Source organism: Trachemys scripta, chromosome 22, assembly GCF_013100865.1.
Source record: "Trachemys scripta elegans isolate TJP31775 chromosome 22, CAS_Tse_1.0, whole genome shotgun sequence".
Lineage (NCBI taxonomy): Eukaryota > Metazoa > Chordata > Testudines > Emydidae > Trachemys > Trachemys scripta.
In genome coordinates, this window is record NC_048319.1 from 7,450,110 (window position 1) to 7,477,913 (window position 27,804).

General features: G+C 46.6%; 1 protein-coding gene across 7 annotated transcripts in view; it reads left to right on the forward strand.

Annotated features, from left to right (window-relative positions):
- The window catches only part of PTPRS (protein tyrosine phosphatase receptor type S), a 110,813-nt gene that overhangs the window by 2,144 nt on the left and 80,865 nt on the right, over positions 1-27,804 (forward strand). For all 7 annotated transcript variants that reach the window (XM_034755296.1, XM_034755294.1, XM_034755298.1 and 4 more), the window contains exon 2: positions 16,943-17,131. In XM_034755296.1, coding sequence (XP_034611187.1) covers positions 16,978-17,131 — 154 coding nt within the window. In that variant the 5' untranslated portion in view covers positions 16,943-16,977. The remainder of the gene's footprint in view (positions 1-16,942; positions 17,132-27,804) is intronic.

The following is a 27,804-nucleotide window of genomic DNA, read 5'->3' on the forward strand; positions in this document are numbered from 1 at the left end:
AAATTTGTGTTATATCGGGGTAGAGGGGTACTTCTGATAGGAGCACTGGTTGTGCAGCTGTTTCTGCATCTTTAGTGATAGGTTTAGGAGTTCCCAGCCAGCCTCATGGCACAGCATGGCATACGAGCTCCCAACCCATAAGGCTGTATGGATTTCTGTCAGTGGCAAAGTATTCCTCCCGGTAGCTTTTAAAGCCCTTTTGCTGAATGGTCCATGAGCAAGTTCCTAATTCATAGATGCCTAAGCTAAAAGGGACCATTGTGATCATCTAGTCCAGTGGTTCTCAAACTTTTTGGATCACGCCCCCACTTCTTTGTGTCTGTAGTAATTTACACTCTCGCCCCTCCCACCACGCAAGTACATATACCGATAGATGCAGTGGCGGTGCTTCACTCGAATCCATTGCGACGTCTTTGTTTTTTCACTTGAGTTGGGCTTTTTTCCTGTTGCACGAATGAGCCAACGATCTGTTGTAATAAGAGCAAAAGCAACACTGCGATTGTGGTCCCTGCTTACAATTAAAAGTGCACAATGCGTTGTAGCAAACGGATTCATGTTCAGATGGCAATGACTTTGCATAATGCTAGGAAAGCTTCGCAGAAATCCATCAAAATGCCCAGCGCCATCTAGAGACAAATGCACAACTCCATCTGAGGGCCTGATATGTCTGGAGGAATCAGCTTGGCTAATTACTCATTGCTGTGAGTAAAACGTGCACGGGCAGAGCAAGGGAGGGCAAGCAGGGACACACACTCACTCACTCACCAGGGGCACAGAACTCCTCCGGGGCCGGGGCAGAGAGAGCCAGCTCCTCTGGCCCCAGGGCCGCAGACAGAGAGACGAGTCTTCTGGCCACCAGGGGAGAGCAAGCTGCTCCAGCGTCAGGGGGCACAGAAAGTGCCCCACCAAAAGTATTGCTGTGCACAGTCCTGTGTGCAGTAAGGTTGGGGGTTTTTCCTCCTAAAGTTTCTCACACCCTCCTGCTTGTCTTCCTCCCCTTCCCCTCCCCCCCGAATAAATTCCACACACCCCACTTTGAGAACCTCTGATCTAGTCTGATCTCTTGTATAATTTCTAGAACAGATCTTTTAGAAAAAATGATGTAAAAATTGCCAGTGAGGGGAAAATCCACTAAGACCCTTGGTAAATTGTTCCAGATGTTAATGACCTTCACTGTTAAAAGTGTACGTCTTATTTCCTGTCTTTGTCAACTCCCTGGGATAGGCCGCAGAGGCGAGGGGACTACGGTGACTGTACATGCACTGTGGGCTCCTTCAGATTTATACAACCTGGTCGAAAAATTTCCCAAAATAAGAGAAGACCCCGTTAAATTTCAGGAGCAACTAAAGATGGTTATCCAGTGTTATAATCCCACCTGGGCTGACATAAACCAACTCCTGAGAGCAATGTCTTTATTACCCAGAGAGACACTAGACCATCTTTTTCATGAGGCTGGTTGGCCTCCTGACCCTGAAGATGGCATGAATCTTAGTCCAGCCGATTTAAATACGCATCGTACAAATTTGGTAAACGCAGTCCTCACTGTATACCCACCCAAAGCGGACTGGACAAAAATTAATGGCTGTAGACAGAATAAAGGAGAAAATCCTGCTGATTATATGCAGTGTATCAAAGAAGTGTTTGAAAGACATTCTGGTATAAAAAATGCGGTAAAGGACACTGAGCCAGCGATAGTATCTGCCTTTGTTCAAGCACTCTTCCCAAAACTAGGAGACCATCTGAAAGTAAATATGGTAGACTGAGAGGGAAAGACCCTGTCCAAGATTTTAGCAGTAGCCCAACATTATTACCGCCAATTAGAGAAAAAGAAGGATGATACCGAGACCAAGTTAATGGCCCTCCAGATTCACAATATGCAAGGAAACTATAATGGTAATAAGCGGCGGGGAAGGGGAGGGAAATTTAATCAAGGCCCCACCCGACCTCCTTTCCAGAATATAAGCGAAACAGCATGGCACTATTGTAAGCAAGAAGGACACTGGAAAAACGAATGCCCCAATCGTTTTAATCAACCTGTTTAGCCCGCTGCTCCACCGCAAGCCCCGTTTCCCCATAACTGTTAGGACAGCCAGGAGACCGGTAACGTCATTGCTTCACTTGTATCCTTGGACCCAGTAGCAATCGGACTTCCTCCTTGCCTTAGGGCGGTGGCTGCAGCTGCAGCCCCAGTAGAAACCTCTGCTACTCTTGTCCTGGGATCCCCTTTGTGCGTTGCTGTTCCACATGCAGTAACAGCCCTGCTTTTAAAAGGAAGCACCCAACATCTTTCTAACTCTAGGCTCACCAAATATGAAATGTTATTAATTAATGCTTCTAATGTAACTCTTACTCGTTGTTCTGTTCTCAACCCCGCCTCCCTGCTCCCCATCGCATCTGATGGGGAACCTCACAATTGTCTCACTGTAACAACGGGGCTCTCCACCCCGCGAAGTGATTTAAAGGATACCCCGCTCCATAACCCTGACCTATTGCTTTATGTTGATGGGTCCTGCCTTAGAATTCCGCGGGCTCACTTGTTGCTGGTTATGCTGTTTGTTCTCAACATAAGCGTGTTGAGGCCTACTCTCTTCCGGACGCCCGCTCAGCTCAGGTCGCTGAGCTAGTTGCCCTTACCCGAGCCTGTACCCTGGCAGCGGGAAAATCTGTTACTATTTACACAGATTCCCGCTACGCATTCGGGGTAGTCCATGATTATGGGCAGCTTTGGAAACATCGCGGGTTTCTCACCTCAAAAGGGGGGAAAATTTGTAACGGGGCTGATGTGAACGTTCTTCTTTCTGCTCCTCCACTTCCTTCTGCCATTGCAGTTGTGAAATGTGTTGCTCACCAAAAGCTCTATGATGATGTTACCAAAGGAAATGCCTTGGCAGATGCTGCTGCCAAGCATGTGGCCCTTTCCGGGTCTCCGGCTCCAATTGAGTCTGTTTTTGTATCACAGTCGGTTTCACAATCCCCCTCCATAGCTGCTACCCATCAGGATTTAGCTCTCATGCAGAATTCGGCCCCTGAGACTGAAAAAGCCCGATGGAGGCGGGATGGTTGTTCCTTACATCCGGATTCCTTGTGGCGCTCCCCTATTGGCTGCTTGGTGGCGCCCAAGGCCTTACTCCCCTACCTTGCCCGCGTGGCCCTTGGAGTGGCACACGTGAGCAAAGGGAGGATGATTGCATCAGTACTGCGACATTGGTATGCCCCAAATTTTTCTGTATTGGCACAGCAGTACTGTAATTCCTGTCCTATCTGCCTAGCCCACAGTAGTGGCAAACCGGTATGAACCAAGCCTGCTGGGCATCTGGCCCCTTGGGGACCTTTTGTAAATATCCAGATTGATTTTATCAATATGCCTAAGTGTTGTTCTTATGAATATGTTCTTGTTTGTGTTTGTATGTATTCCGGGTGGATAGAGGCGCTTACCCTTGTGTAAAGGCCGATTCTCTCACCATAGCAAAAAGATTGTTAAAGGACTTTATTCCTTGGTTTGGCCTGCCTGTCTCAATTAACAGCGATAGAGGCACCCACTTTACAGGCCAAATCATGCAACATCGCAAATGCCAGACATCTGTCGCCCTGCTGGATTTGTGCCCACAGTCCAAAACATGCAGGGCATGGGTTCCCTCTTTTTGGCATCCCTGACAATGATTCTTGGACTCTGGAAAAGAAAACGTACCTGGCTCAGGCATCTGCTAAAGGCATACCCCCCACCTTTGCCTGGTACATAAAAACTACCCCCAGAGGAACCTCTACTTTGTGTATTAGGGCCAATCAAACATTGGGAACCATTCCAGTGGGAACCACCCAAAGTTGCCAATATATATTAGATTATAGAGGAAATAGAACCTTCGAGTTGATTGGTTCCCCGGCCACCAAAACCTGGTGTAAAAACCTTAATTGTTGTTCTTATTCAATCCAATTAAATGGCTCGGCCTTGCAGTTATTTGACAACGGGTGGATTCTTAGGCCAAATTCTTCCCTTTGTCACACTAATACCACCTTTCTATTGGATGAACCCCCAGCCTCCATCCTATGGGCCAGTCTGGCAATAAAAATTTGGGGGCTCGCCCGGGATCACCGCCGCGACCCGGGTCGCAAGAAATGGGAATCGGCCATGGTGCGAAAATGGCTTAGCCGTGATCATATAGTGGTTAGTATCCCCGCTTTTCACGCGGGAGACTGGGGTTCAATTCTCCGACGGGGAGCCATATTGCCATAAATGGGCTACAATTAGCAAGCTTTCCTGTTATTCTCAATTTGCCCTTTGCGGTTACATGCTTCCCTAAAGACTAATAGCCTTGTGACTACAGGTAGTTCCTCTTTTGTACTTTTCCTTTACCCTGTCTTCAAAAGTCCCTTTCTCTCCAAAAAAACCCCTTTCCTTCAGTTTAACTTGAAGGAAAATATAGGCCTACCTGATCCAACCGAGTTTAGGCCCAGAAATTTTTCTACAACAGTATTCATAGACTAATCAAGTCACCCCTGAATCTTCTCTGTTAAGCTAAATAGACTGAGCTCCTCGAATCTATCACTATAAGGCAGAGTTTTCTAATCCTTTCATCGTTCTCTTGGCTCTTCTGTGAACCCTCTCCAATTTATCAACATCCTTCTTGAATTATGGATGCCAGAACTGGACACAGTTTTCCAGCAGTGGCTGTACCAGTGCCAAATACAGAGGTCAAATAATCTCTCCGATCATACTTGAGATTCTCCCTTTATGCATTACCTGTTTTGGCCACAGCGTCACACTGGGAGCTCACATTCAGCTGATTATCCGCCACCACCCGCAAATCTTTTGAAGAATCACTGTTTCCCAGGATAGAGTCCCCTATCGTGAAAGTCTGGCCGACATTCTCTGTTCCTAGGTGTATACATTTACATTTAGCCATATAATTTGCTTGCATCCAGTTTACCAAACAATCCAAGTTGCTCTATATCAGTGATCTGTCCTTTTCTTTATTTGCCACTTCCCCCAGTTTTTGTGACATTTGCAAACACTATCTGGGATGATTTTATGTTTCCTTCCAGGTCATTTATAATCATGCTAAATAGCGTAGGGCCAAGAAGCAATCCCTCCGAGATCTGACTAGAAACACACCGCTCAATGATGATTCCCTGTTTACAATTGCATTTTGAGACCCATTAGTTAGCCAGCTTTTAATCCATTTAATGTGTGCCCTGTTAATTGTATATTGTTCTAGTTTTTTAATCAAAGTGTCGTGTGCTGCCAAGTCAAATGCCTTACAGAAGTCTAAGTATGTTACATCAACACTATTCTCTTTATCAACCAAATTTGTAATCTCATTAAAAAAATCAGTTTAGTTTGACAGGATCTATTTTCCATAAAACCATGTTGATTGACATTAATTACATTACCATCTTTTAATTCTTTATTAATTTAGTCCCAAATCAGCTACTCCGTTATCTTGCCTGGGATCAATGTCAGACTGACAGGCCTATAATTACTCGGATCATCCTGTTTCCCTTGTTAAATATTGGCACATAGTTCCAAGACTTATTGAAAAGCAACATTAACAGGCCAGTGAGCTCCTCAGCCAACTCTTTTAAAGCTCTTGGATGCAAGTTATTTTTAAAATGTCTAACTTTAGTAGCTGCTGTTTAACATCCTCCAGAGAATCAAGTGGAATGGAAAGAGTGTTCTCATCATCAAATGATGACTACATCATGTATTTTTCCCAAATAAAGAACAGAAATATTTATTGAATACATCTTTCTTTTCTGCATTATTATTGATAATTTTATTATTTCCATCTAGTAATGGACCAATGCCATTGTTAGGATTCTTTTTGCTCCTAATATACTTTAAAAACTTATTATTATCCTTAACTCTGCTAACCATAAATTTCTCCTTGTGTCCCTTTGCTTCCCTTGTCAATTTTCTACAATTCCTAACATCTGATTTATATTACTTGCTATCAACTTCCTCATCCTTCCATTTATTATGGGGTGGTGTTGTTTTTTAAATTTGTAGCTGCCTTCACTTCCCCTCTAAGTTTTTTAACCAGTACAGCCTTCTTCCTCGATTATGGCTTTTGGGGCATCTAGTAAAGTATTCTTAAACAATTCCCAATTACCATGCACAATGTTCTGATTAAATTCTTTTTCCAAGCTGATTCAGCTCATAATTGTTTTCAGCTTTTATTGTTTTCAGCTATGATTGTTCTGGACTTTTTTTTGTTTGCATATTATAAATGTAATCAAGTCATGATTACCTAAGCTGTCGTTAATGTTTAGTTCTGTGGTCAGATCCTCTTTATCTATCAAGACAAGTTCTAATATAGAATTCCCTTGTGTTGCATGCAACACTTTTTGAGTTAGGAAATTGACATCTGTAGTATTTACATAGTCCAAGGATGTTTTAGTACGGTAGGATGAGACTTCCAGCATATGTCACTCAAATTAAAGTCCCCCAAGATCACACAGCTTTTTTCCTGCACTTTATAGTTAGGTGTATAAGGAGCCAGTCATCCTGTTCTCTAGTGTGACTTGGTGAGCTGAATTTATGCGCAGGTCCCTGATTTACTGTGATGAACAAAGACCTAACACAAAGGTCACGTAGCAAAGCACCTCTACCTGTGATAGGAAGCACCCTCCTGCTGTCCAGCTGGTAGCCTCCTCTTGTCAAAATGCCAGCTATCTTTGAAATAGACAGATCCATGGCCCAATCACAACCAGCCCCCTTTGGGCAGGTGTCTCCATGCTGCTCACCCGACACTCTTTGTGCAGTTGTGTCCGTGCTGCTCACCTGACGCCATTCATGCAGCCCTGTTTGTCTCTGTCACCCGCCCAGCACCCTTCACGCAGGTGTCTCCGAGTCTCCATGTCGCTCCTACATTTCCTCACAGCGTGGCACTTAACCTCCCATCAGCGGCACGTGGCAGGTTGTCGCTCCCTGTAGAATCTGTGGCATCACGGCTTAGGAAGGCTGCTCTCTGACAAGACAGAGCCTGTCTCTGGGTGCCATAGAGCGTTCTGGAGCTGCGTTCAATAGGGCTGCCACTGATTTCTGGGGAGCTGTGATGGTTCCCGAGGAAGGTGCCTTTGTAATAGTTCCTGAGGAGGAGGTTTCCACGACTTGAGTTTAAGAGGAAGCAGCAGAGAGAGCGTTTGTCCTGCAGTCCTGGTCCTAGCGAAGCCTCTGGATTGCCCCAGCAATGGGAACGTGCTGTTTCCCACAGGGGAGCTGCATCATTCAGATAATGAGGAGCTGTGCTTGGCAGCAGGGCTCCTCGCATGCACCGTGTGACAGCAGCTCCTCAAATACTGGTATCCGATAAGTGTCAGTCAGCGAGACAGACCACAAAACGGGAGCTTGCCTCTCCTGCCTGCCTGACTCATTACGCGTGGAGCCAGGCCCAGCAGAGCCCCATTACTACCGGCACCTCTCCAGAATACCTGCGGCATGCTGCTCTCAACAAGCCCTAACTCTCTGCGCCCATCAGGGCCTTGTTAGGGGCCTGTATTAGCTGGCTGGTGTGAGGGTAGCTTGGATCCCCACTTAATGAAATCTGAGTGGGAGCAAGTGAGATGAGAAGCTGGAAGCCTGGGAGGCAGACGGGGCTGCAGGTTGTTTATAGATTTCTCTCCCCTCCCCACTCCTCTCTCTCCTCCTCAGTTGAAGTTATTCTTCTCCTGACCTTTCCTCGGCTTTCAGACAGCAGAGATTGACTTCTCTTTACCCTGCGCCGGACCCGTTTGTAAGTGCTGGGAGAGTTAAAAGGACAAAACATGAATCCATTAACCTCTACAATCACAGAGAGACACTGAAAGATAGCATGCTGGCATCTATTTCTCCTTTCCTCCGCCTCCCTCTCCTTTCACCCCTTCTCCCCTCCCCGCCTCACCTGTCCTCTCCTCCTCTTCCCTTGTTGTGTCCCCTGTCTTTCTCACCCTCAGAACATACGCGGTCTGTCACTTGCAGAAGCTGCTACTCTAGCGTGCTGTTGAGTGTGGAAACACAGGGCCTGGCTTTGACGGGCCATGCGGGAATGGGGTAGCAGTCATTCTGCAGCGCGCTGGCTCCGTTGTCATAGGCTTGCTCATATACACATGTGTGCACGTTCATGTCATGCACAGGTATGAGCAGTTACAGGGTTCCCGTAGCACCTGTGCAGGCGGTCAGAGGAACAGAAAGAGAGGGCACCCTCCCCATTGGTGCTTCAGGGGTGAGAGGTAGCCCCTTTTGCCTATACACTAGGGAATCAGCTGCCCCAGAATCAGATCCCTAAAGCTCCTGATGTCTTGGAGGCTGCACCCAGCTGATAAGAGGTTGCGTCCCTTTGGTCAAAAGCAGGAAGCAAAGGCACGTCAGAAGCAGAAGAACTCAACAGCTCCTCACGGGGCAGACCCTATAGTGGGTACCATTCAACTTCCAGCAGTGTCTTTCTGACTCCAGCCAGGCTGGCTGGTTTATCTTTCCTGCTCCATTTCCCAAGGGATCTGAGCCTTGGGAGAACTCTAGGTAGGACCCTTGCGGTCCCTTCTAACCCTATGATTCTAAAGAGTGGCTGCTTTTCCCCACGTGGCTGGAGTTTATGCCTGCAAATCTAGTCCTGCTGGGTGTGGAGAAAGCAAGAGGAACTGGGGAGGTTTTGGAAGTGTTTTTCAGTTGTTGTTGACTCCAGCTGCTGACATTCTCCATGGAAGCCTACAGAGAAGGGAAGGTGGTTGGCACAAGCACCCCACTTCCAGCCTGTGGAGTTTCTCTAGGCTCCACATACACGGGAGGATTCCCCCTCCTACCCCCACACACACATAAGCAGATTGTATTTTTCCATCCCCTTCTTCAGACAGCACATTCAGAGCAAGGAGGGACAGATGTTTGCTACAGTAGGCTGGGCAAATGCACAGCACATTCGGACCGCTTCATGCCATCATGTCCAGCAACAGCCTGGGGTGGGTGACTGCTCTGTACTTGATGCATCTGTCTGTCTAACTGCCCTTCACCATCAGGAGGCAGCAGGCTTGATGCCTGTGTTGAGGACAGACTGTGAAATTGAGGGAGAGCGAGAGAGAAGCTGGTGTTGGGAGGAGCAGAAGAGGTTCAAGGAAGAGGGGGGTGCAGGGAGAGGGGTAGCTGAGGAAGTTAATTAGGAAGAAACAAGAAAAAGCAGTGGGGAAGGATCTGGGCTTAGCTTTGAGACAAAGCTTAAATTTAGCTGGAGCTGTCCGGAGCAGAGCTCTGGTAAATATTTTCAAACCCACAGAGCAGAAGCCCTGGGGCTCTGGGAAATACTCTGAGAATTTGAACCACAGAGAGGAAGGAGCTGGGTCTAGAGAGAGAGAGAGAGAGAGAGAAGCTGGTTAAAAGGGGATGAAGTAGCTGGACAGAGATGTTAGCTCTCCAGCGAAGGATGCTGTGGGCAGAGCGCCATGCATGCACACACACAAAGAAGTTGGAACTGATGGCCAGAGAGCAGGATCAGGGGGGAGGCAGTTCTGTCGTGTGGCTGTGTCCTCTCCCAGACACACATGGACTGGGTATGCATGACTTCTGAAAGCTGGAATTGGACTGTACTTTTCACAGCCATTCATTCCAGCTTCCATTCTGGCTGCCTGCTCAAGGATTTTCTTTATGCTTCTACAAGATGGAGGGGAATTGGCTTGGTAGTGTAAACCCAGACTCCTAGGAACCAAGGGATTAAATCCCAACAGGGTCAATTTCATCCTTCTCCCTGCAGCAGTTGATACATTGAGTTCCATGCAGTTCACCCTTTTGTGTGTAGCTTTTAGATGCAACTTGAAAAAACAAACTTCCACTCCCTCCATATGGATCTTGTAAAAGTAGATGTTTGGCCCAGTAAGTGTCCGAGGATAAAATTCCCCTGCCCCCACAACTTGTACAACACTGTGTACTGGCTACAACCATCCCTCCCGAAAAATGGCTGTACTTTGGAAAACTTTGAGATGAACATGGCTAAATAAATCTGAGCTCTCTTATAACTATTAGGGAAGCCTGGCAGAACCTGCTATAGGCAAGGTTGCAAAACTTTCTCCATTGCAACACCTTATTTTTTGCAGGTGTTCGTAATAGTCCTAAACACCTTTTGTGCTGAAGTTTTCTACACGTGATCCCTACCCAAAGGTAATGCCCAGTGTGGGTGTGTGGAGAGCTCAAGCAAAACCCCGCCTGCCTTTTTTTGAGATCAACAAAGCAGTGACTGGTGAAGCTGGGAGTGGAAATTTGGGCGGGACCCAATTTATGGTGGATGGGCAATGACCAAAGATCGGACATCGTAGCAAATCTCTGGGAAGCAGGATTGTATGGGGGTAACTGGGTGCAGAGAAGGGATTTGAGTGCATGGAGCCTGGGTGCTGGGATGGCCAATGAAGAGGAGTGATCCCCATAGTCCCCCGGGCAGGCATGGATTAAGCCAGGGCAGTAGAGGCAGGTTGGCACCTAGACGGGGCCCAGCTCTCACCAAATTTGTCCAGGACTGGGAGAAGTTTGCAGCTCTGGGTAGAGGCAGCGACGGGCAGGGCAGGCTGCTTCTCTGTTCCCTGCCACCCATGGCATTCCACAGATAAGCTGAGAGCCCACTCTTCAATTTAGGGGTTCCTAATCCACAACCTGATGGAAGTTGGCTACTGCATTCACACAGGCTCAGATTTGGGTGAGCCTGGTTATTAATTGGGTGAGCTGTGGCCCACCCATGTCTATGCCCACACATTGGAAATAAATAAATAATACTTTCCAGTTTTGAACGCACGGTTGAAAGTATTGAGTCCGAAAGGGGCCTACTTAAAAAGAGTGAAGCGTGCATTTTTTTAAAAAAATTGCTTCACTAACTTTAAAAGCTCTCACCAGATTTTCTTCAAAATTGACTTGTTTGGTAGATCTTGATTTGACCTAAAAATTAAGCCAAGTCAAAAGAAAATTAGTTCATAGATTCAAACATTCCAAGGCTAGAATGTGTGGTCCACTGTGGTCATCTAGCCTGACCTCTGGTATAACCTAGGCCATAGAACTTCCCTGGAATAATTCCTGTTTGAAATAAAGCGTATCTTTTAGAAAAACATCCACTCTTGATTTTAAAAATGCTGCGTAGGTATAGAAAGACAGGCTTAGCCTGCAGTGCTGCAATAGCAGATTCAAGTCATCAGACTGGTGCCCTTTGCCTACAAGCGTGCAAGTTTCTAATGGCGTTGCTAGGCACCAGTTGGCTTTTGCTGGCTGGTCTTGTCAGTTATAAAATTGTGTGGTCGCCTATTTTTTTTTTCTTTCTCTTAAAAAAAACCAAAAACCTAGGAAACGAAGCGCCAAAAAAAAAAAGAATACAATGTAATGAAGCGTTATGATTCTGTAGCTAAACTCTTAAATCAGAATATATGAAATTGAAGGTTGGACACACAACTGTGCCTTAAGATAGTCTTCAACTATATAATTACAGTGACCCTCCCATCCTGCAGAATCCTAGAGCCTATGCTCCATCCTGAACCCAGAAGTCTACACAGCAATGAAACAGCCCCACATCCCGAACCCCGCAAGCCTAAGTCAGCTAGCATGGGCCAGACGCGGGTGTCTAGTTGCTGTCTAGACAAACCCAGTGTCACAGCTAAGTACAAGAGTGGAACAGATAAGGAGATAACATATGTTGCAAGAGACCATTCAAGCTGAAGTGGGCAAGTAACATCTCTGCAGTCGTGAGACAAAGGAGGGTTAGTGAGTTACAGATTGTAGTAATGAGCCATAAATCCAGTGTCTTATTCAATCCATTGTTTTTGGTGTCTAGCAGGGTTATGAATTTAAAGCTCCCAGGCTCATCTTCTGAAGGTGTTGGGCAGGTTTTCTTTGAGGAGGAGGACTGAGAGATCAGGCATGGAGGGATCATTCTGTGAAAGTGTTGGTCCGCAGGGGATAGGGTGTTTTTGCCTTTTATCATTTTTCCGTGTGAGCTCATTGGAGAGCGCAGTGATTGTCTCATTTCACCCACGTGGTTGTTGTTGGGGCATCTGGTGCACTGGATGAGGTACAAAGAGAAATAGTATTGGATCAGCGTATCAAAGGCATATCATGCCCACATTCGCAAGGGATCAGAGCTCGCTCTAGGTGCTCATGGCCTTATGAGCAAGGTGCAGAAATGGGACTCAACAGACTTGGGTTCTTCTCTTCCTGGCTTTGCTGCAGACTTTTGGTGTGATTTTGGGCAAGTCGCTTCTGCTCTCTGCCCCTGCTTCTGCAGCGGTGATAATCCTGGAGGGGTGGGAGGGTGTTGATGTGAGGCTTAGTTTATTAACATATGTCAAACTCTGTGAGATCCGGATGTCTGTAGAGAAGGGCAAAGTGTACTCTCACTTATGCATTTTCTGGCGCGCAGGTGCTTGACTATGCATCCTTCATGTTGCTTCAGCATAGCATTTAATACATAGCGCACGCACCTTTTAAATGATTAAACAACTGTGCCGACCCCGGGGAAAAGAGCAGCAGCAACCCCCGCTTTATCTCTCTTCCTCATCCTCATTTCCAGCACAGTTAATTATCTGAACACAGAGCTGCCACCTTCCAGAGCGACAAGGAGACGGAGTCGGCAAGTGCTTTTGCTTGCTAGTCCGTGACCTCGGCGTTATTTGTATGATTGTATGCGTGTGAGCGCATGCGCCCCGGACGGTTTGATGCATTTTTTCCCCCAGCGCAGAGCATGTCCGCTGGTAGGATTTATTATAAATGAATACTGAAGCACCCTCTCCTTTCGCCTGCACTTTCTCACGCTACTTTGTCCAGTGGCCATGAGGTAATTCACCAGCTTTTCCCCAGGGGGGGCCTTTTAAACCATTAAATCTAAGAGCAGGTATGAACAAGGTGCTTGGGAGACTCTAATAAAACAGCAAGCACAACACCTGGAAATGTTTCCCTACAAAGCCAGCGTGAGTCAGCTGCAGACATCTGCCCAGAGGTGTCCTCCAGGTTTCTTCATTTCGCATCATGAATCTTCTGTTCTCGGAGACGCCTGGACTACTTTTAGAAATAGAACTCGCAGTCCAAGCCAGGCAGTTTGTAGCAGGTGTGGTTTGGTGTCTGGTGACTGGGAAGAGGGGTGTGTTCGTGTCTTTTTAGGGATTGAACTGATTGCATTATTGCAGGGAATCCAGTTATTAGGGGATGAAGAACAGTCTCACTTTCCTGGCAGGAAGGAAATTCGAGCACTTGAATCAGTGGAAAATGCTGTGTTCGGAGATGCTTCCTCTGCTGATCTGATCCTCAAATCTGATCACGCCTCTAGCCGCGGTTGTTTTAATTAAACTCAGAGGAATTCTGCACAATGTGCTGCAAGATTAACATTTTTGTTTAATTAGAAACACTCAGTAATAATAGTTGTACCAGGCCTTCCCCAACGCGCGCGCACACTTACACTCACACGTGCACCCTGCCAGCCAAGAGGGCTATTCTCTCTGCGGATTAATTGGTTCGTGAAATGAACAGATTCGGGTTTGAGCCAGGTGGAGTAGCACCACCAGGAAACAGAATGTGAGCGGTAATCAATAATGATGTCATCTTCAGCCAATCAGACACCGGCTACTTTAACAACCTGCAAGGGCCTGCTTTAAAAAGGGAAGGGAATGCATTAAAAGCCTGGCTAAAGTGGGCATAGGCAGAGCAGTTCCCAGGCTGCATCTTTGTCCTGAGCTCACTCTTGGATGGGCCTGCGTAGTGCAGCCGTTCTGAGCTGCAGGAAAGCATGCTGCTCGGAGACCGCTGCAATACCCAGCCACAGCTCGGTGAGCTAAGGACACGGTCCCTTGGTTTAGCTCACTCCCTTCAGTTCCTTTCTATATTCCAATGCGGAAAGCAAATGAAGACCTTCCCTTGACTTCCTTTTGAAACACGGTTTGGGGCTCCAGTCCTGCAAGTTGGCAAGTGTCTCTCAGCTGGGAGTGGAGGGCTCCCAGCCGCACGCGGGATAGGGCCGGTAATCCATGGCATGTCTCAGCTGCTTTTATTATTAATCTTTTATTTGGGTAGCACCCAAAATCCCTCCCCCTGGTTGGGGGACCCCTTGTGTTAGGTGACGGACAAAGATGTAGCAAGAGGGAGTCCCCTGCCTGCATGTGGAGTGGAAACAGAATAATACTGAGCCACTAAAAAAGCCCCTGTCACCCAAGTATCCTAAAACATGCCACACACATGAAATCGCAAAACAATCTTGAGAGGGACCAGAAGAGGATTATTAATACCTCCATTTTACCAGATGGGCAGAAATGGGGCACAGAAAGGGGACTTGTCCGAGGTCACAAAACCGATCTATAGCAGAGCCAGGGACAGAACCCAGCGGCCAACCTCACAGACCCCTAACCAGACTCCGCTCTACATTTAAAGGGTGAGAGAAGTTCTTCTTTATTCTGCCCCGCAGATGGATTGGATGCTGTAAACGTGGGCTGGTGTATTAAACTGTGGCACGCTGTAACTGCAGTGCCATCCCTTAGGCCTTGTCTGCCATAACGGTATCCGTTAGGAATGTGAATTTTTCCCCCTGAGATAGTTAGAACTGGTACAGCTCCTAGTGTGGATGTAGTTGTATTGGTATAAAGGTGCCTAGTACACCAATATAACGTATTCCCCTTCCTGTATGGGAACGGTAAAGCAGCTTTATGCTGATAGACCAGTGCCCGCACTAGGGGATCTGTACTGCTTTAGCTACACTGCTAAAACGTGGTACAGTTCTTGCGTGTAAACAAGCCCTTCGTTTGTACGTTAACCCGACTTCTGATTAGTGCTTCGTCCTCTTGACGGGTCAGTAGCTGCGAATAGAGATAGCAGGCCCCCTTCGCTCCCTGGCATGCTCAGAGCAGGGAGGCTGCCTTTGAAAATTCAGACAGTCAAAGCATGTATACCATTAATCAGGCGGTATCAGAGCGTTGTTAATAACTACGTTTCTTAGGGCTTGCCTAGTGCTCCGCTGCTTCCAAGCACTGTACAAACCTTGCGTCCCTCCCCCTGCGATGCCCCCGGTTTTACAGATGCGGAAACTGAGGAACAGCAAAATGAAGTAACTCACCTAAAACCAAATGTACAGTTAGCAGAGCAAGCATTAGGAGCTGGGAGTTGTGGCTGCCTCTCATTTAAAAGAGAGGAGGCGTGGGGGAAGAAGCAGCAAACTTAGGCTTCCAGTTCCTCTCTTTTGTCCCATTGTCCCTTGGGTTCAGCCGTATGTGTGGTACACAGCTTGGCCCGTGACCTGGGAACACAGCCAGGTGCAAGAAGGGTGCAACCTCCTCATTGCATTTGAAATTGTCTGCGATGTTTCACAGCCCTGGGCATTGTAGGCTGGGATTTTCAAAAGCATTCCGCATCGGCGTATCTCTGCTGCCACTGCCAATGAAAACGCCCATTGTCTTCAGTACAAGCAGATTTAGACCAACCCTGAGGGTTTTGGAAAAATCCCATCCTTAAATTTTTGTGCCGTGCCCTATCCACCCCACCGGACTTGAACCCAAGGATCCCTGGGCTCCTAAGGCATCAACACTGGCGTTAAAGGAGAATCTCTGTAACCTGTCCCCATGTTGCTTATATCCTCTTTGCAGGCTGCCAGGCATGAGGGGTGGGTCATCACTAGGAAAAATGGTGTGTCCTTAACTAGTGTTAGCCAACACGTGGTACCTAACGCAACGTAAAATCCTAGGGAATGCAAGGCAGTCTGTAGTTTTTAACCAGAGCTGGGCGATAAAATTTAGCCAAAACATTTGACGTTTCAGCTAAAACAAAATATTTTTTTTGGCCAAACTGTATCTCTTTCAACAAAATTTTGTTGGGAAAAAGAACTTGAAAAAATATTTTTTAAAATATCTGAAGCCCTCTTTTGACATTTTCCGAATGGAAAGATTCAATACATTTGTTTTGAAATGACGTTTTATAATTTACTTATCATATATATTAAAAAATGGTTAAAATTGAAACAAAATGTTTTGATTGACCTACAAAGAAATTATTTTTTCCAGAATTTTGTTTTATAGAAAATTTCAAAATGTTGATTTTTTTTTTTTTTTTTTGTTCCAATTTGAGATTTTTTTTATTCTCTCCCCCAAATCTCCACGTTTTTTGTGGGTTGGAAAATCCATTTTCCAAGTCACTCTAGGTTTTAACATGAGTTAGCATAGTAAAGACTATGGGACAGCCTGTCCCATGTTCATTTTTACGAGTTAGCTAACTCATCTTTTTCCCTAGGAAAGACAAGGTCTAGAGCAGTACTCTAGACTAGGGACCGGTTTGCTGCGTTCCTAATCTGTGTCAGGGAAATCTGAGGGACAGGCAAGGAGGCTGCCGCTGTCCGGCGCCGGTCCATGGACCAGTCATTGAGAAACCCTGGACAAGAGGGTAACTGTGAGCTGTTTTGTAGCTGTTGGTGTGTCTCTCTCTTGCCCTAGAGTCGCAACAATTGAAATTAATAACCTTAAAAATCATGCTCTGTCTGAAAGAGTTTTGCTTCCAGTTGTTACAAGTGTCCCCTAAGGTAACTACAGCTGAAAGATTTTTCCCCTCCTTTCTCAGCTAGTTTCCACTATCCATTTGACATGACTTCATGTATAGTCACTTTCACTCTTGTGCAGTTGGCCAATTTCCGAGGCTCTGTGGGCAGTGAGGGAAAGAAGAACTTAAAAAAAACCAGGAAAATGTGACCTGTTCAGATTGTGATGTCTTTGACTCAGGGATCGTCTTTCCATGTGTGCAGTGCTCTGCATAACAAGGCCTCGGTCGCTGTTTGGAGCCACTTGGCTGTAATACGAATAATTGTAAAGCCACAACAATTGGGAAGGGGCCATATCTGAAAATAGCTTGAACTCGCTCTTTGAAATGGATTGGGTTTCTTGCTGACAGTCTCTTTAGAGTACTCTGTTGAATTAAGCCTCCCCGCTACCACCCCGATCTTGAAAGAGCACTAAACCAAGCCCCTCCTCTTTTGCTCTCCTCCCGCAGAAGACCAGCTGCCTTCCGGCTTCCCAAACATTGACATGGGACCCCAGCTGAAGGTGGTCGAGCGTACACGGACGGCCACCATGCTGTGCGCAGCCAGCGGGAACCCAGACCCGGAGATCACATGGTTCAAAGATTTCCTGCCCGTCGACCCCAGCGCCAGCAATGGGAGGATAAAGCAGCTGAGATCAGGTAAGGTCTCCTTGCGATCCCAGTACGGAGTGAACCCTGGAACTGGCTCAAAAGAGAGTGTTCAAGCAGAGCTTTCTGGGCGGAATGGTGGCCGGTGTGAGCCAACCCCGTTGGCCTGTAGATTAGAATGTAAGCAGTTCTACAGAAGACCTGGTAAAACAGCTCTGAGCTCCCCTAAGGTGGTTGGGTTGGTGGTGGTTTCCTTCATTTTCTTCATCATCTTCTGCACCCATCCCCCAAGTTGATTGACAGGAAACCAAACTCCACTGAGAACCTGGTTCCCATCCCAGGGAAGCTGGTCATTTGGCAACACTCGTGGAATGGTGCTCTGCCTAACCAGGGGGACCTACAGGAGTGGAGGGAGAGTTGGGTAACAGGGGTGGGGAGGTGGGTCATGCTCAGACGTTGAGCTGTATAAATGAAGGAAGGAGGGTGACAGCACCAAGCGTGGAGCTTTCAGCCCTATCCACTTTGGGATCAGGACCACAGCCACGACAGCTGTGTATTGTCACAGTTGGGACAGTCCCATCCATGGTGTGGACGGGGCCTTCCGTAGCCTGTGGCAGAACCAGGCCTCTCATAGGATCCCTTTGGTATCTAATCCTTTTGGGTCTATCGCCTTCCCGAAGCCATCGCCGGAGAGCAGTTCTGAGCATTCTCAAGTCAACCTTAGGTAGTGGGCGGCAATGGAGTGGTACTCCATGAATAGATGTACCCCAGCTCTGTGGCTGTTGTCAGTTCTCTGTCTTCCCCCATCTGTTCGTCTACCTGTCCTTTGCTGGTTTTGTGAATGTTAGTCTGGCATCTTTCATTGTTCACATTTCAGGAGCTGTTTGTGTGTATGCATGTGCGTGTAAGTAAAATACATGCGTGTCTGTGCATGTGGTTTTATTTTTGAAAGCTACAGATAAAGCAAATTGTCCCGTTTAAAAATATCCATCCTTTCTCTCTCGGAAGCACAAAGTCACCTTTGGGAGCTTCACCTCTCAATGGAAACTAAAACAAAAGTAACCTTTTAGATTTTTGACCACAATTCAGACTTGCCTCTTTAAGCCAGTCTGGAGAGTACACAGCTATCTGATTGGGCTTAGCTAGGTCGCCTCACTTTAGTTGCCCAGAGGAGCATAACCCTTGTTCGGCTAAGAGATGAAGCATTTTTAAGAGCTTTTCCTGGCACAGGAACAGGGGAGGGAAGGGGGCAGAGGCTTTAGCGTGGGAACTGGAGTTGCTTTGTGGGAGCCTCTTCTGAGGCTCAGCCATTTTACAAGTCAGTCAATGGGGCAACAGCCAGTTACTTCTACCCAGGCCGCTCCTGGCTCCAAAATCTTCAGATCTGATTCTGTAATGCAAGATTTGAATGTCAGAGAACATGACAACCTAATTGCTCTTTTGTCCTGTTTGGCATAGGGTGGGTTCAAAGATTTTTGATGCTGGAAGGGCCGACATTGACTGGTTAAAGGTTAATTTCCTTGTTTACCTTCCCATTCCAATTATATACTGTTTCCTCCCCATCAGATATTTTGCATTCCTATTGCCCAGAAAAATTAATTCCCTAATTGCTTTGATTTCTAGAACTTTATAACATCAAAGGTTCGGCACAAGAGAACACTGCTCCTAAATATAAGGCCTACATTTCAGATTAATAAAAAAAAAAGTGGTGGGGATTTGTAAAATTTAATGAATACAATTTGAAAAGAACATCGAAGCAATTTAGGATCTTAAATCCCCTCCAGGAGACTTTAGGCTCCTGAGTCACTGAGGCACTTCTAAAAATTTTCCCCAAGATGACTGGAAGCATTTTGGGGGCAGTTATATATTTAGGCTGAAAGTTTCAAAAGTGCCTGTGTTTTATAGACTCATCGGGTTTTGGGTGCCCAACTTGAGATATCTTAAAGGGGCCAGACCTTCTGACCTCTGAAAATCAGGTCCCATTAAGATGACATAAGCTGGGGACTCATAAACTAAAGCATCCAAAATCACAAGGCACTTTTGAAAACACAGTCCATCTTTGTTTATTATTTCAGTGACAAGGATTGTTTTACTTATACGTTCTGTTGCATCACTGGAAACTCAGATAAAACTTTATTGGGTTGGTCCATAAGACCCACAAATTAATTTCACCGGGGCCCCCATTCAGCACAGCTCTTTTGCACGTGCTTGAGTGCTTGCTGAATCAGGATGGGTTCTTGATTTGAGAGCCTTCAAACACAAATGAAACTGATCTCCCTTAGTTTCATTGCCCATGTGCTGAGTGAAATGCAAATAAAGTTAACCAGTATAAATACTGAAAGATAAATTAGAATATTAAAATGCTTTGTGTCCATAACAGGAGGTATTACTAACACGTTTTCAGATTATTTTTAATACAATTATGATCGCCACAATATCCCTTTATATTTCCTAGCTGGGCTCGATTTGGTATTTCATTTAGAGCCACCTACTAAATTCACCGTTAGACTATCATCCCAATAAATCGTTTAGCTTCTGTACAGGATGTTTGTTCCTCCGGATAAATCTGCTTTTTAGGGACCTGGGTGGAATTGACATCATTTATAGCTGTTTAGAAATTCAGTCTTCTTGAAGCAGTAAAGTCACAAAACACTGAAAGGGACCTATTGTCCTTTTTACAGACCTGTCACTTCTTTCTCCACTTCAGAGGGGAGTGTGTTCTATTGGTTAGAGCAGGAGATTGACCAACAGGACTCCAAGGTTTTACTCCTGCTTTGATTCCCTTTGTGGCCTGATTTTCAAAGAAGCTGAAGTCACTGGAAGCTCCATACTCTCAGCGCCTCTGGGAAACAAGACCACTGATTTCTGTCTCTCCATTCACCCATTTGCCAAATGGGGATGATGAGATGGCACAAGGCTTTTGCCAGGCTTTTTAAATTATTGTTTCCGAAGAGCTTGTCTATTCTCCGATGACAAGTCCTATAGAAATGCAGCATAGTATATTCGTCTTATAAAGATGGAAAGAAGGACGCCAGGCAGACCTGCCAGGCGTCATGCATCTTGCAGGGCTCATGCATTCCTGCACAACTGATAGAATGTCATTCATTTACTCAGTGCCCTGTAGCCTAGGGGAAGGTGCATTGAACTATAAGACAAGAGCCCATGAATTCTAATCAGAGTTCTTTCACGGACTGTTCTTAATATTTCTGTGCACTTCACAAGCCCTTATTAAGCTAGGCTGTATACCTACCTTATAGGAGGCAACTATCATTCATCAATTTTTCAGAGAGGATAACTGAGAGGTTGGATAAGGTCATTGCAGTCAAGAATCCAGGTCTCTATATGACAGACCCAAATCTCATTCACTTTGCCACACTACCTTTCAGAAGAAATAGGCCAAAATATGTGCTCGTGTAACCCACACTAACACAGGGTGGATCTTTGTTCCTGTCTAGTGGCTAGACAGCAGAGAAGTTTGAACCTGCTACTGCCCAGTGCTAATGTAGTTAGCTCAAATAGTGGAGCTTATGCTTTCCGTTCTAGAGATCCCAAGTTTAAACCCAGGAGATAAACCAAACTAAGACTTCTTTACACTTGGCTGTGCTGTCTCTAACTCTAACCACCATACTCTAGTCCTGGAAACGGGAATCACGGAATCCTGTTCTCCAGCATTCGAAATGCTAGTTCATAAATAGTTGTCTCCCACTCGGTCGGCTGCTCCTGGCAGAGAAGGGTCTGCCTTCCTCCTACAATAGCTGAAGAAAGGAGGGTTGTGTTGTAGGTCTGATGGTTATGGGGTCAAACCTGGGTGGTGACCCAGGTGGAGTGAAATCAATGTTAGCGTAAGGATGCTGGAATAATTGTTTAAATTATTTTACATTGCAGGACATTGTATGGGGATGTGAATTTAGATGTTACACTAGTAAAAAAAAATTTCCCCTTAAGGTTGTGCATCGCGTGCTTGTATTTTGGTTAACAGGGGCTGTTACTTTAAGAACTGGGTGTGGCTGACTGCATGTGTGGTTGTGAGGAATGTAATGTGTGGGAGATGTTGCCTGAGAGTGCAGAGCAGGGTAGAGAAACCCTGCCTGTGTGAGCTCCACAAATGTCCAAACTCAATTTGATACGTTTATCTTTCCAGAAAGCAAATCTCGCTCTTGAGGGTGTAGCACTCACTCATATCTGGGTGCGGGATGTCTCAGGATATTGCTAATGTGCTGCAGAGCCTTTTGCCTGAAGGGCATCAATAGGAAGCCTACTCAGTTCAATAGGGTTTAAAAGTCATTGCCCGTTAATTGATATGTGGTGGCCCCTGTACAAGATGACTTTAATGGGTTTCCATTACAGATCCCACATCACAAGCTCACCACCACTGTTGGCACCGCTTGGCAGGCTCACCAGAAAGGCCAAGAACCTCATGGGCCATAGAGACTCAAATGCCTGTTACCTTTAGAGGAGCTCTCCCCAGAGTGGGACTGAGATGTGCTGGCAGGGCAGTGTGTATGGGAACCATCCCATGCTGCTGCTCTGTATAGGAACAGATTCAGTAGGAGGGAAATGCACCCCGTTGAGTTAGACTGAGTTTATGGCTGTATGTAAACTAATTGCAACCATGAAAATTAGCTCATTACTTGATTTGCATAAAATATCACACACGGAGCTGCCCAAAATTGGCAGTTCTGTCTGTACCTGATTCTCTTTTATGCTAAATCCTTTACATTTCCCTAACTGTGCAGAGGAGCTTTACCATGGGCATATATTCCATTTGCACTCACTTTGAGGTCCCTTCATACTGCTGGAGCAGGGCAGTATGGCTTCAGTGTTACTAAGGATCAGGAAATATGAATTTAGGGACATTATCCATAGATGCCTTTTTCCATCTAGGATCCGTTCCTCCCTAACACTTTCCAGGTTATGGGAAATAATTTAACTCTGACAGACATTGGGCCAACTAACCCTGAGGGTCCCTGAAGGAATTAAAAGCTGGGATTTTTCAAAGGAGCGTGAAGAAGACATCCAAATTTGGGTACCCGGCTCCCTGAGGCCTTTTTGAAAATCTCAGCCCAAGGAAGGTCTAGTTGTTACATGAACAAAAAATATTCCTTCTTTATGTTGTTGAGAGAGAAATTTACACTTCAGGACTACACAATGGAATTGGGTCAAGCCAATGTTTGGTGCCTGCCTGTGTTACTTAGAGGGGTAAACAAGAGATACTCTGCAGCCAACTTCTTAAACCTTACGAGCACTGAACCCTTTTGTATCTTGTGTGTCGTCTTCTGCTTTTGAAATAACTGGCTATAACAAACTTTTATTTTTCTTTTCCTTTCTGTTTTTCATTATTTTTAACATTCAGAGACCTTTGGTAAGTTTTTTGTTCAATTTAAAAAAAGAAAACAGAAACAAACCTGCTAATGTCCAGATTTGTAACCCTCGTCCTTTAAACTAATTCCTTCTTAACAGCTTTTTCAAGAGGCATGCTGTGCATTTCTTGTACTAACTCCTTCAGTAGGGATATTCTGCCCTCTTAATGAACTTCCGCAGGGGTATTGCAGGCTACAAAAATAACCATCACCATCATAATTAAAATATATCTATATGAGGAAATATAACTAAACACAAACCTCCTAACATTGGCTAGATTTTTTTCGTAACTTAGCAACAGTTGTCCTGGAATTCCCCAATTAGGCCGTAGCTTTTACCCTGGAACTGTGGTAATTGTGTTCACACCTGCAGGAGGTCTTGAAGTTTCACATCTAATGGGGTTATTGGCATTGTCTGAAGTGAGAATGTATGGGGGGGCATCAGGCACTGAATTTTAAAATGGAAGCCTTCTATTGCAGGGCTTTGGAGAGCTTGTGGGGGGGGGGGGGTGATTAGACTGAAATGTCCCTTCTAGATTGTTCCTGTTCCCTGAGGTGCCAGGACACTGATGGGAATCTGCCAACAACACTCACGTCACGTTTTCCTCCCTACGCCAAGTCCCGGCTTGTTCTCAGACAGGATCAGGCATTAAAATTGCAGCCGGTCCTTCACGCTAGCTTGTTTGTTGAGGGTTTAGAAAACTGCTCACCACCCCCAGGAGATAGCAAGGCACACGCTCACACATGGCCTGGTAGGCCGTGGCGATACGTTTCCTGTGGTTGCCATGGCGACGGACCGCCGCGTCTCCCATGTTCAGGGCTCAGTTTCGCCCCATAGCTTGTTGTCTAGAAAAGACAGAGGGGGAGGGGTGTCAGAACAGGCCCCACGTGCCCGAGGCAGGGGGGTGAGACTGAGAATGGAACCCTGCCCGGAGGGCAGCGTCTTTGTCTTGCGTCGCTGAACTCCAGCAACCAGCCTGACCTCCTGGGCTGATGCAGGCTCCCAGCGTTGCCTCTTGGTGATCAGATTCCGTGCCCTGAGAGGCTGGGGAAGACACCTGGGTATGGTGGGTATCAGTTGCCCATGCCAGTCTCAGATCTAGTGCCCCACTTGAGCCCTGGCTGCCCCACTATTCCAGAGGCTCACCCCTGTTTGCATGGCCTCTAGCACCTAGGACTATCTCCAGATTTTACACTGTCCTAGATGAACTGGGAAAGATTATGTCATGTGATGAAACCTCCAGGAATACATCCGACCAAAACTGGCAGCCCTATGTGTTAAGCAGCTATGGACCAGAGTTGCTGTCCCCAAGCAATCTCAGGGGGATGCATTGGGCCACCGGAGAATAGATTTGTTTTTTGCAATCCCTCTCCAATGCTGTCCATCTGCCACTAAATTGAATATGAAGCTAGTTAGATGTGAAACTCCAACAGCGAAAATCTACCATCTGTGTCCCAGAAACCATTCAGACTATTGCTTTTCCCCCCACAGTCGCTTCCATTTTGGTCCAGATTTCATCTTCTGCCTTCAAGGTGCGGGTCCCACCAGAAATCTCCCTTTGCCATTCCCAGATCTGTTTCCCATGCACCTGGCTGAAATTGGGAAGCCAAGAACAGCCTCACTTTGGGAGTGGCCTGCTCTCCGCAAGCACTGGAGCTGCTGTCACCTGTTCCCATGGGCTCCACTGGGAGCGAATGGTTAACGACAAGCCATAAACTGTGATAATTCAGGAAGGTGATGGGTCCTGCCTTCTGTCCATCCGTGGCCATGATTTCCAGTGCATTTCCTCACCGTCAGAGCGTGCCTCCACTGAAAGCTGCTGTGTCCAGGGCAATCAGATGCACTGTAACAGCCAGGCCCAGCAGGGGGTGATGCAGGGTTCTTTTGGTCTCTGCCACCCCTATCCTTTAGTCTTGCTCCACATTTGCATCACAGATGGTAGATTTTCACCCTGATTTTGAGACAAAAGGGTGTATTAGAGGCTGTTTTTATTTCCACTGAATCTCTCTATAACCCTCTGCTGCTTTCTCTGTCTCTCGCTCTCTTTAAAACCTGCCCGTCCGCTCCTATGTGGAGATAGTCCCAGTAAACGCTCCTCCCACCTCTTTCTTTCTCACCCGCGCTCTCTGATCTTTGTCCTGACAGCTAACCAACCTGCTTTATTAACCTTAGCTAGTTCCTAACCCTAACTAGATGCTAACCTTTCTCTAGCAAACTTTCTAACCTTTTAACTAGAAGTTGAGTCTAACTAGAATCTAATAGCCTAACAATGTAACACTTCTCTTCCCTTAACCCCTTTGGAAATAATTCAAATAAAGGTTAACTGTAACCAGTGGTACATATTTCTTTTTACCTTCTATCCTGAAAATGGTGCACTGACGTGCAAAGAAAGGAGGATGAGCAGGGCTTAAGGATAAGGAGGAAAGGATGGCCTTATAGTTAAGGCAAAGGATTGGCAAGCAGATGTCCTGCTTTCTGCGCTTGCTTTTGCTTCAAGATTCCCTCTGTGACCTTGGCCAAGTCACTTCACCCTCGGTGCCTCTATTTCCCCATTGTAAAGTGGGGATAAAATATGCTCCCAGGGGCGGAATGAGAGGCTGATATTTGTCAAGCACTGAGATCCTTGGATGGAAGGTGCTGTTGAATGTCAGTATTATTACCACCGAGCAGCTGTTATGCTTCTATTTGGTATTGGATTGGGACTTGCCAAGTCTGCCCTGTTTTCAGGATTGGGGTAAAAACATTTCTTGAATGAGTTGTGCAGCAAATCTGAATGCCTGTGGGGAAAAGGACCCTCCGTATTTTCAAAGGAAGGTGGTTTCCAAGCTCTTGTGATCTCAGGAGTGTGACAGGAAATCAGAGGCAGGGGCAGTGATGTCATTGAACAAAAGGGCTGTGGCATCACTTGCCAGCCATGATGTCATTCCCTTTTGCCCGCGAGCTGTCACGTGCATGGGCAGAAAGCTTATGATGGGCACTGCCAGTGGAGGCAGCTGGAGGGGGTTTGGCTGAAGGGAGCCCTGGAGTGTGGGAGATGGCCAACCACAACAAGGCTCTTCCTCCTTTCCCAGAATTCAGGGATTCCCGAGATTTAATTAATCCCCTCTACAGTTTATTAGGGTGGCTTCCAGAGCAGCTGCACCAGGCAATCCCCTTTGCATGTTTCCCAGGTACAAAGACAGCGGCATGCCCTTGTATCGCACCTGCAGCTCTTTCCTAGCGTCTGGCTGCATCCAGTAATGTTCTGCAGAGCCAGTCGCTCTCAGGATAACTAGGGACCACAGGCCCCAGGGCGTTATATGAAACCCTGTGTCCCAAATGCATCACTAACATGGGTGTAGAATTGGGAACCAGGTACTCTTGGGATCTAGCCTCAGCTTTGTCGTGTGACTTTGGGCAAGGTTCTGGGTCTCCATTTCCCTGCCTGGGGGAATAGGTTGTTAATGCTGATCACACTCCCCATGGGCTGGGAGGATAGAAGCAGGTTTGCCCAGTGCTATGCAAGGGGTACATATTAATACTAGCTTACGTGGACTGAGGGTTCAGAGACTCCCTTTCCTTTGTGACCGATGAAGGGGGTGTTGATTTGGCCAGCCTCCTCCTTTTCAAGTTTAGTGTCATGATTAAGCATCCCACAGTCTGAACCCAGAGTGTGCTGCCTGGAGTCCTTTTCCCCCAACCCCCTCCAGTCTGTCCGTGTCATTAAAGATGAAGCCAGGTGGTGTAGGAGTTTTCCTGCCAGGAATGATCTTCCTTGAGCTGGGTCCTTTTCCCACCGGCAGTCCAAGCGTTTTTGGTTTTTTCACTCCTTTCACTTCTTTCCTTTGCTTCCCTTGCAGAAGGTACTCCAATCCGAGGTAAGAGACCCCCCTGCTCCACTCACTCAGTCACTCACCCACCTGCTCCTCACCAAACAATTTCTCTCCAACTCAGTTCCTGTTTCATGTGGTCTCTGCTCAACCCAAAGTCTCATTGTTGTTTGTTGTGGTTTCTGCTCCTGCCTCACCTTTGGATATTTATTTCTGTTTGTGTCCGTCTTTATTTTAAATACTGTTCCAACGTCTCTTTCTGTTTGCTGGGTGAACTTGGTGAAACCTTTTATTATTCTAAAACAAGGCTCAGGCGCTGCTGTCTGAAATTTATGGTGGAGGTTTAAGAGCTAATCTCTCCAGGGCTGTGAAGGACCCAGGTGTATGTCTGGCATTAAGCACTGTCAGAGCTTGGTAACCACTCAGGGGCCTCATCATGATTGGTACTGAGTGCCCTGGAGCCCTTGACGTCCATGGCAGTGGAGGTTGCCCAGTGCCTTGCTGAAGCAGGTCCTCAGGATGTTCAGTCCCAACCCTCTAAAGAGCCTTCTTTCTTTCTCTAACCTCAGGTGCTTCTTGGTAAGTAACTTTCGTACCCAGCCTAGGTCGCTGGGTCTTTCACCTGAAGGGAGTGAGACCCTCTGCTACCACTGGAAGTGAATGGGATTTGGATGCATGACTCCCATTGGCCCCTTTGAACATCCCAGCTGTAACGTCTAGGCTCTTCTCACTCTGGGAGCCTCTGCACGGGCAAAATTCAAGCTCAGAATTCTCTACTACCGATAGCAATGGGAGGGGACGCAGGCATGTCTTACCACCATGTCTACACCTGCTCTCAGTAGGTAGTGAACACACACCGACCTGTCTTCAATACAGCTTCCTTCATTGCTATCACCGGCAAAGCCACCCTCGAGGAAAATGAAGTGGGGGTCCTGATTTTCTTAGTGTAGACAAGGGCGTGCTTTCCTGGCATGCTTTCCCACCTGCAGCCACGTCCTTCTGTTCCCGCCCCTGAGTTCGGTTTAAAATCTCCCCTGGCACTCGCCATTCAGACGAGCACTACTGTGAGCTAAATAAGACGTTGGCTGGGATTAGGGAAGCCGACCCACATAAACCAAAGCTTCACAGAGCCCCCACCTGACACAGCCTCCTCCCAGCTGAAGCTTTCAGACAACGGAGAGCGCTGTGGCTTCAATCCTGTAAGAAATCTGCGCAGCTGGAAGTCTCAGTGGGAAGGTACTGATCTGCTTGAGTTCAGGGGCCATTTGGTTTTCAAGTCACTCGGCTGGATTGAAATGTCCGTGGGTTCTTTTGGTGAGAATTTGGCTTTGTTTATTTTATTTGTTTTTAATTCTATCCAGTCTGCACTTGGGATCTGCCATCCACAAGAGTAACACACTCACTCCTTCACCCTCTCTCTTTTACTCAGACTAACACCCTCCTGTTTTCACACACAACACTCTTGTCCCGCACCCTGCAATGAATCTGAATCTGCAATCAGCAGTGGTACCGTTTGCACCCCTCTCCCTTAGGGTCCGTCAGTACTTTTCTACC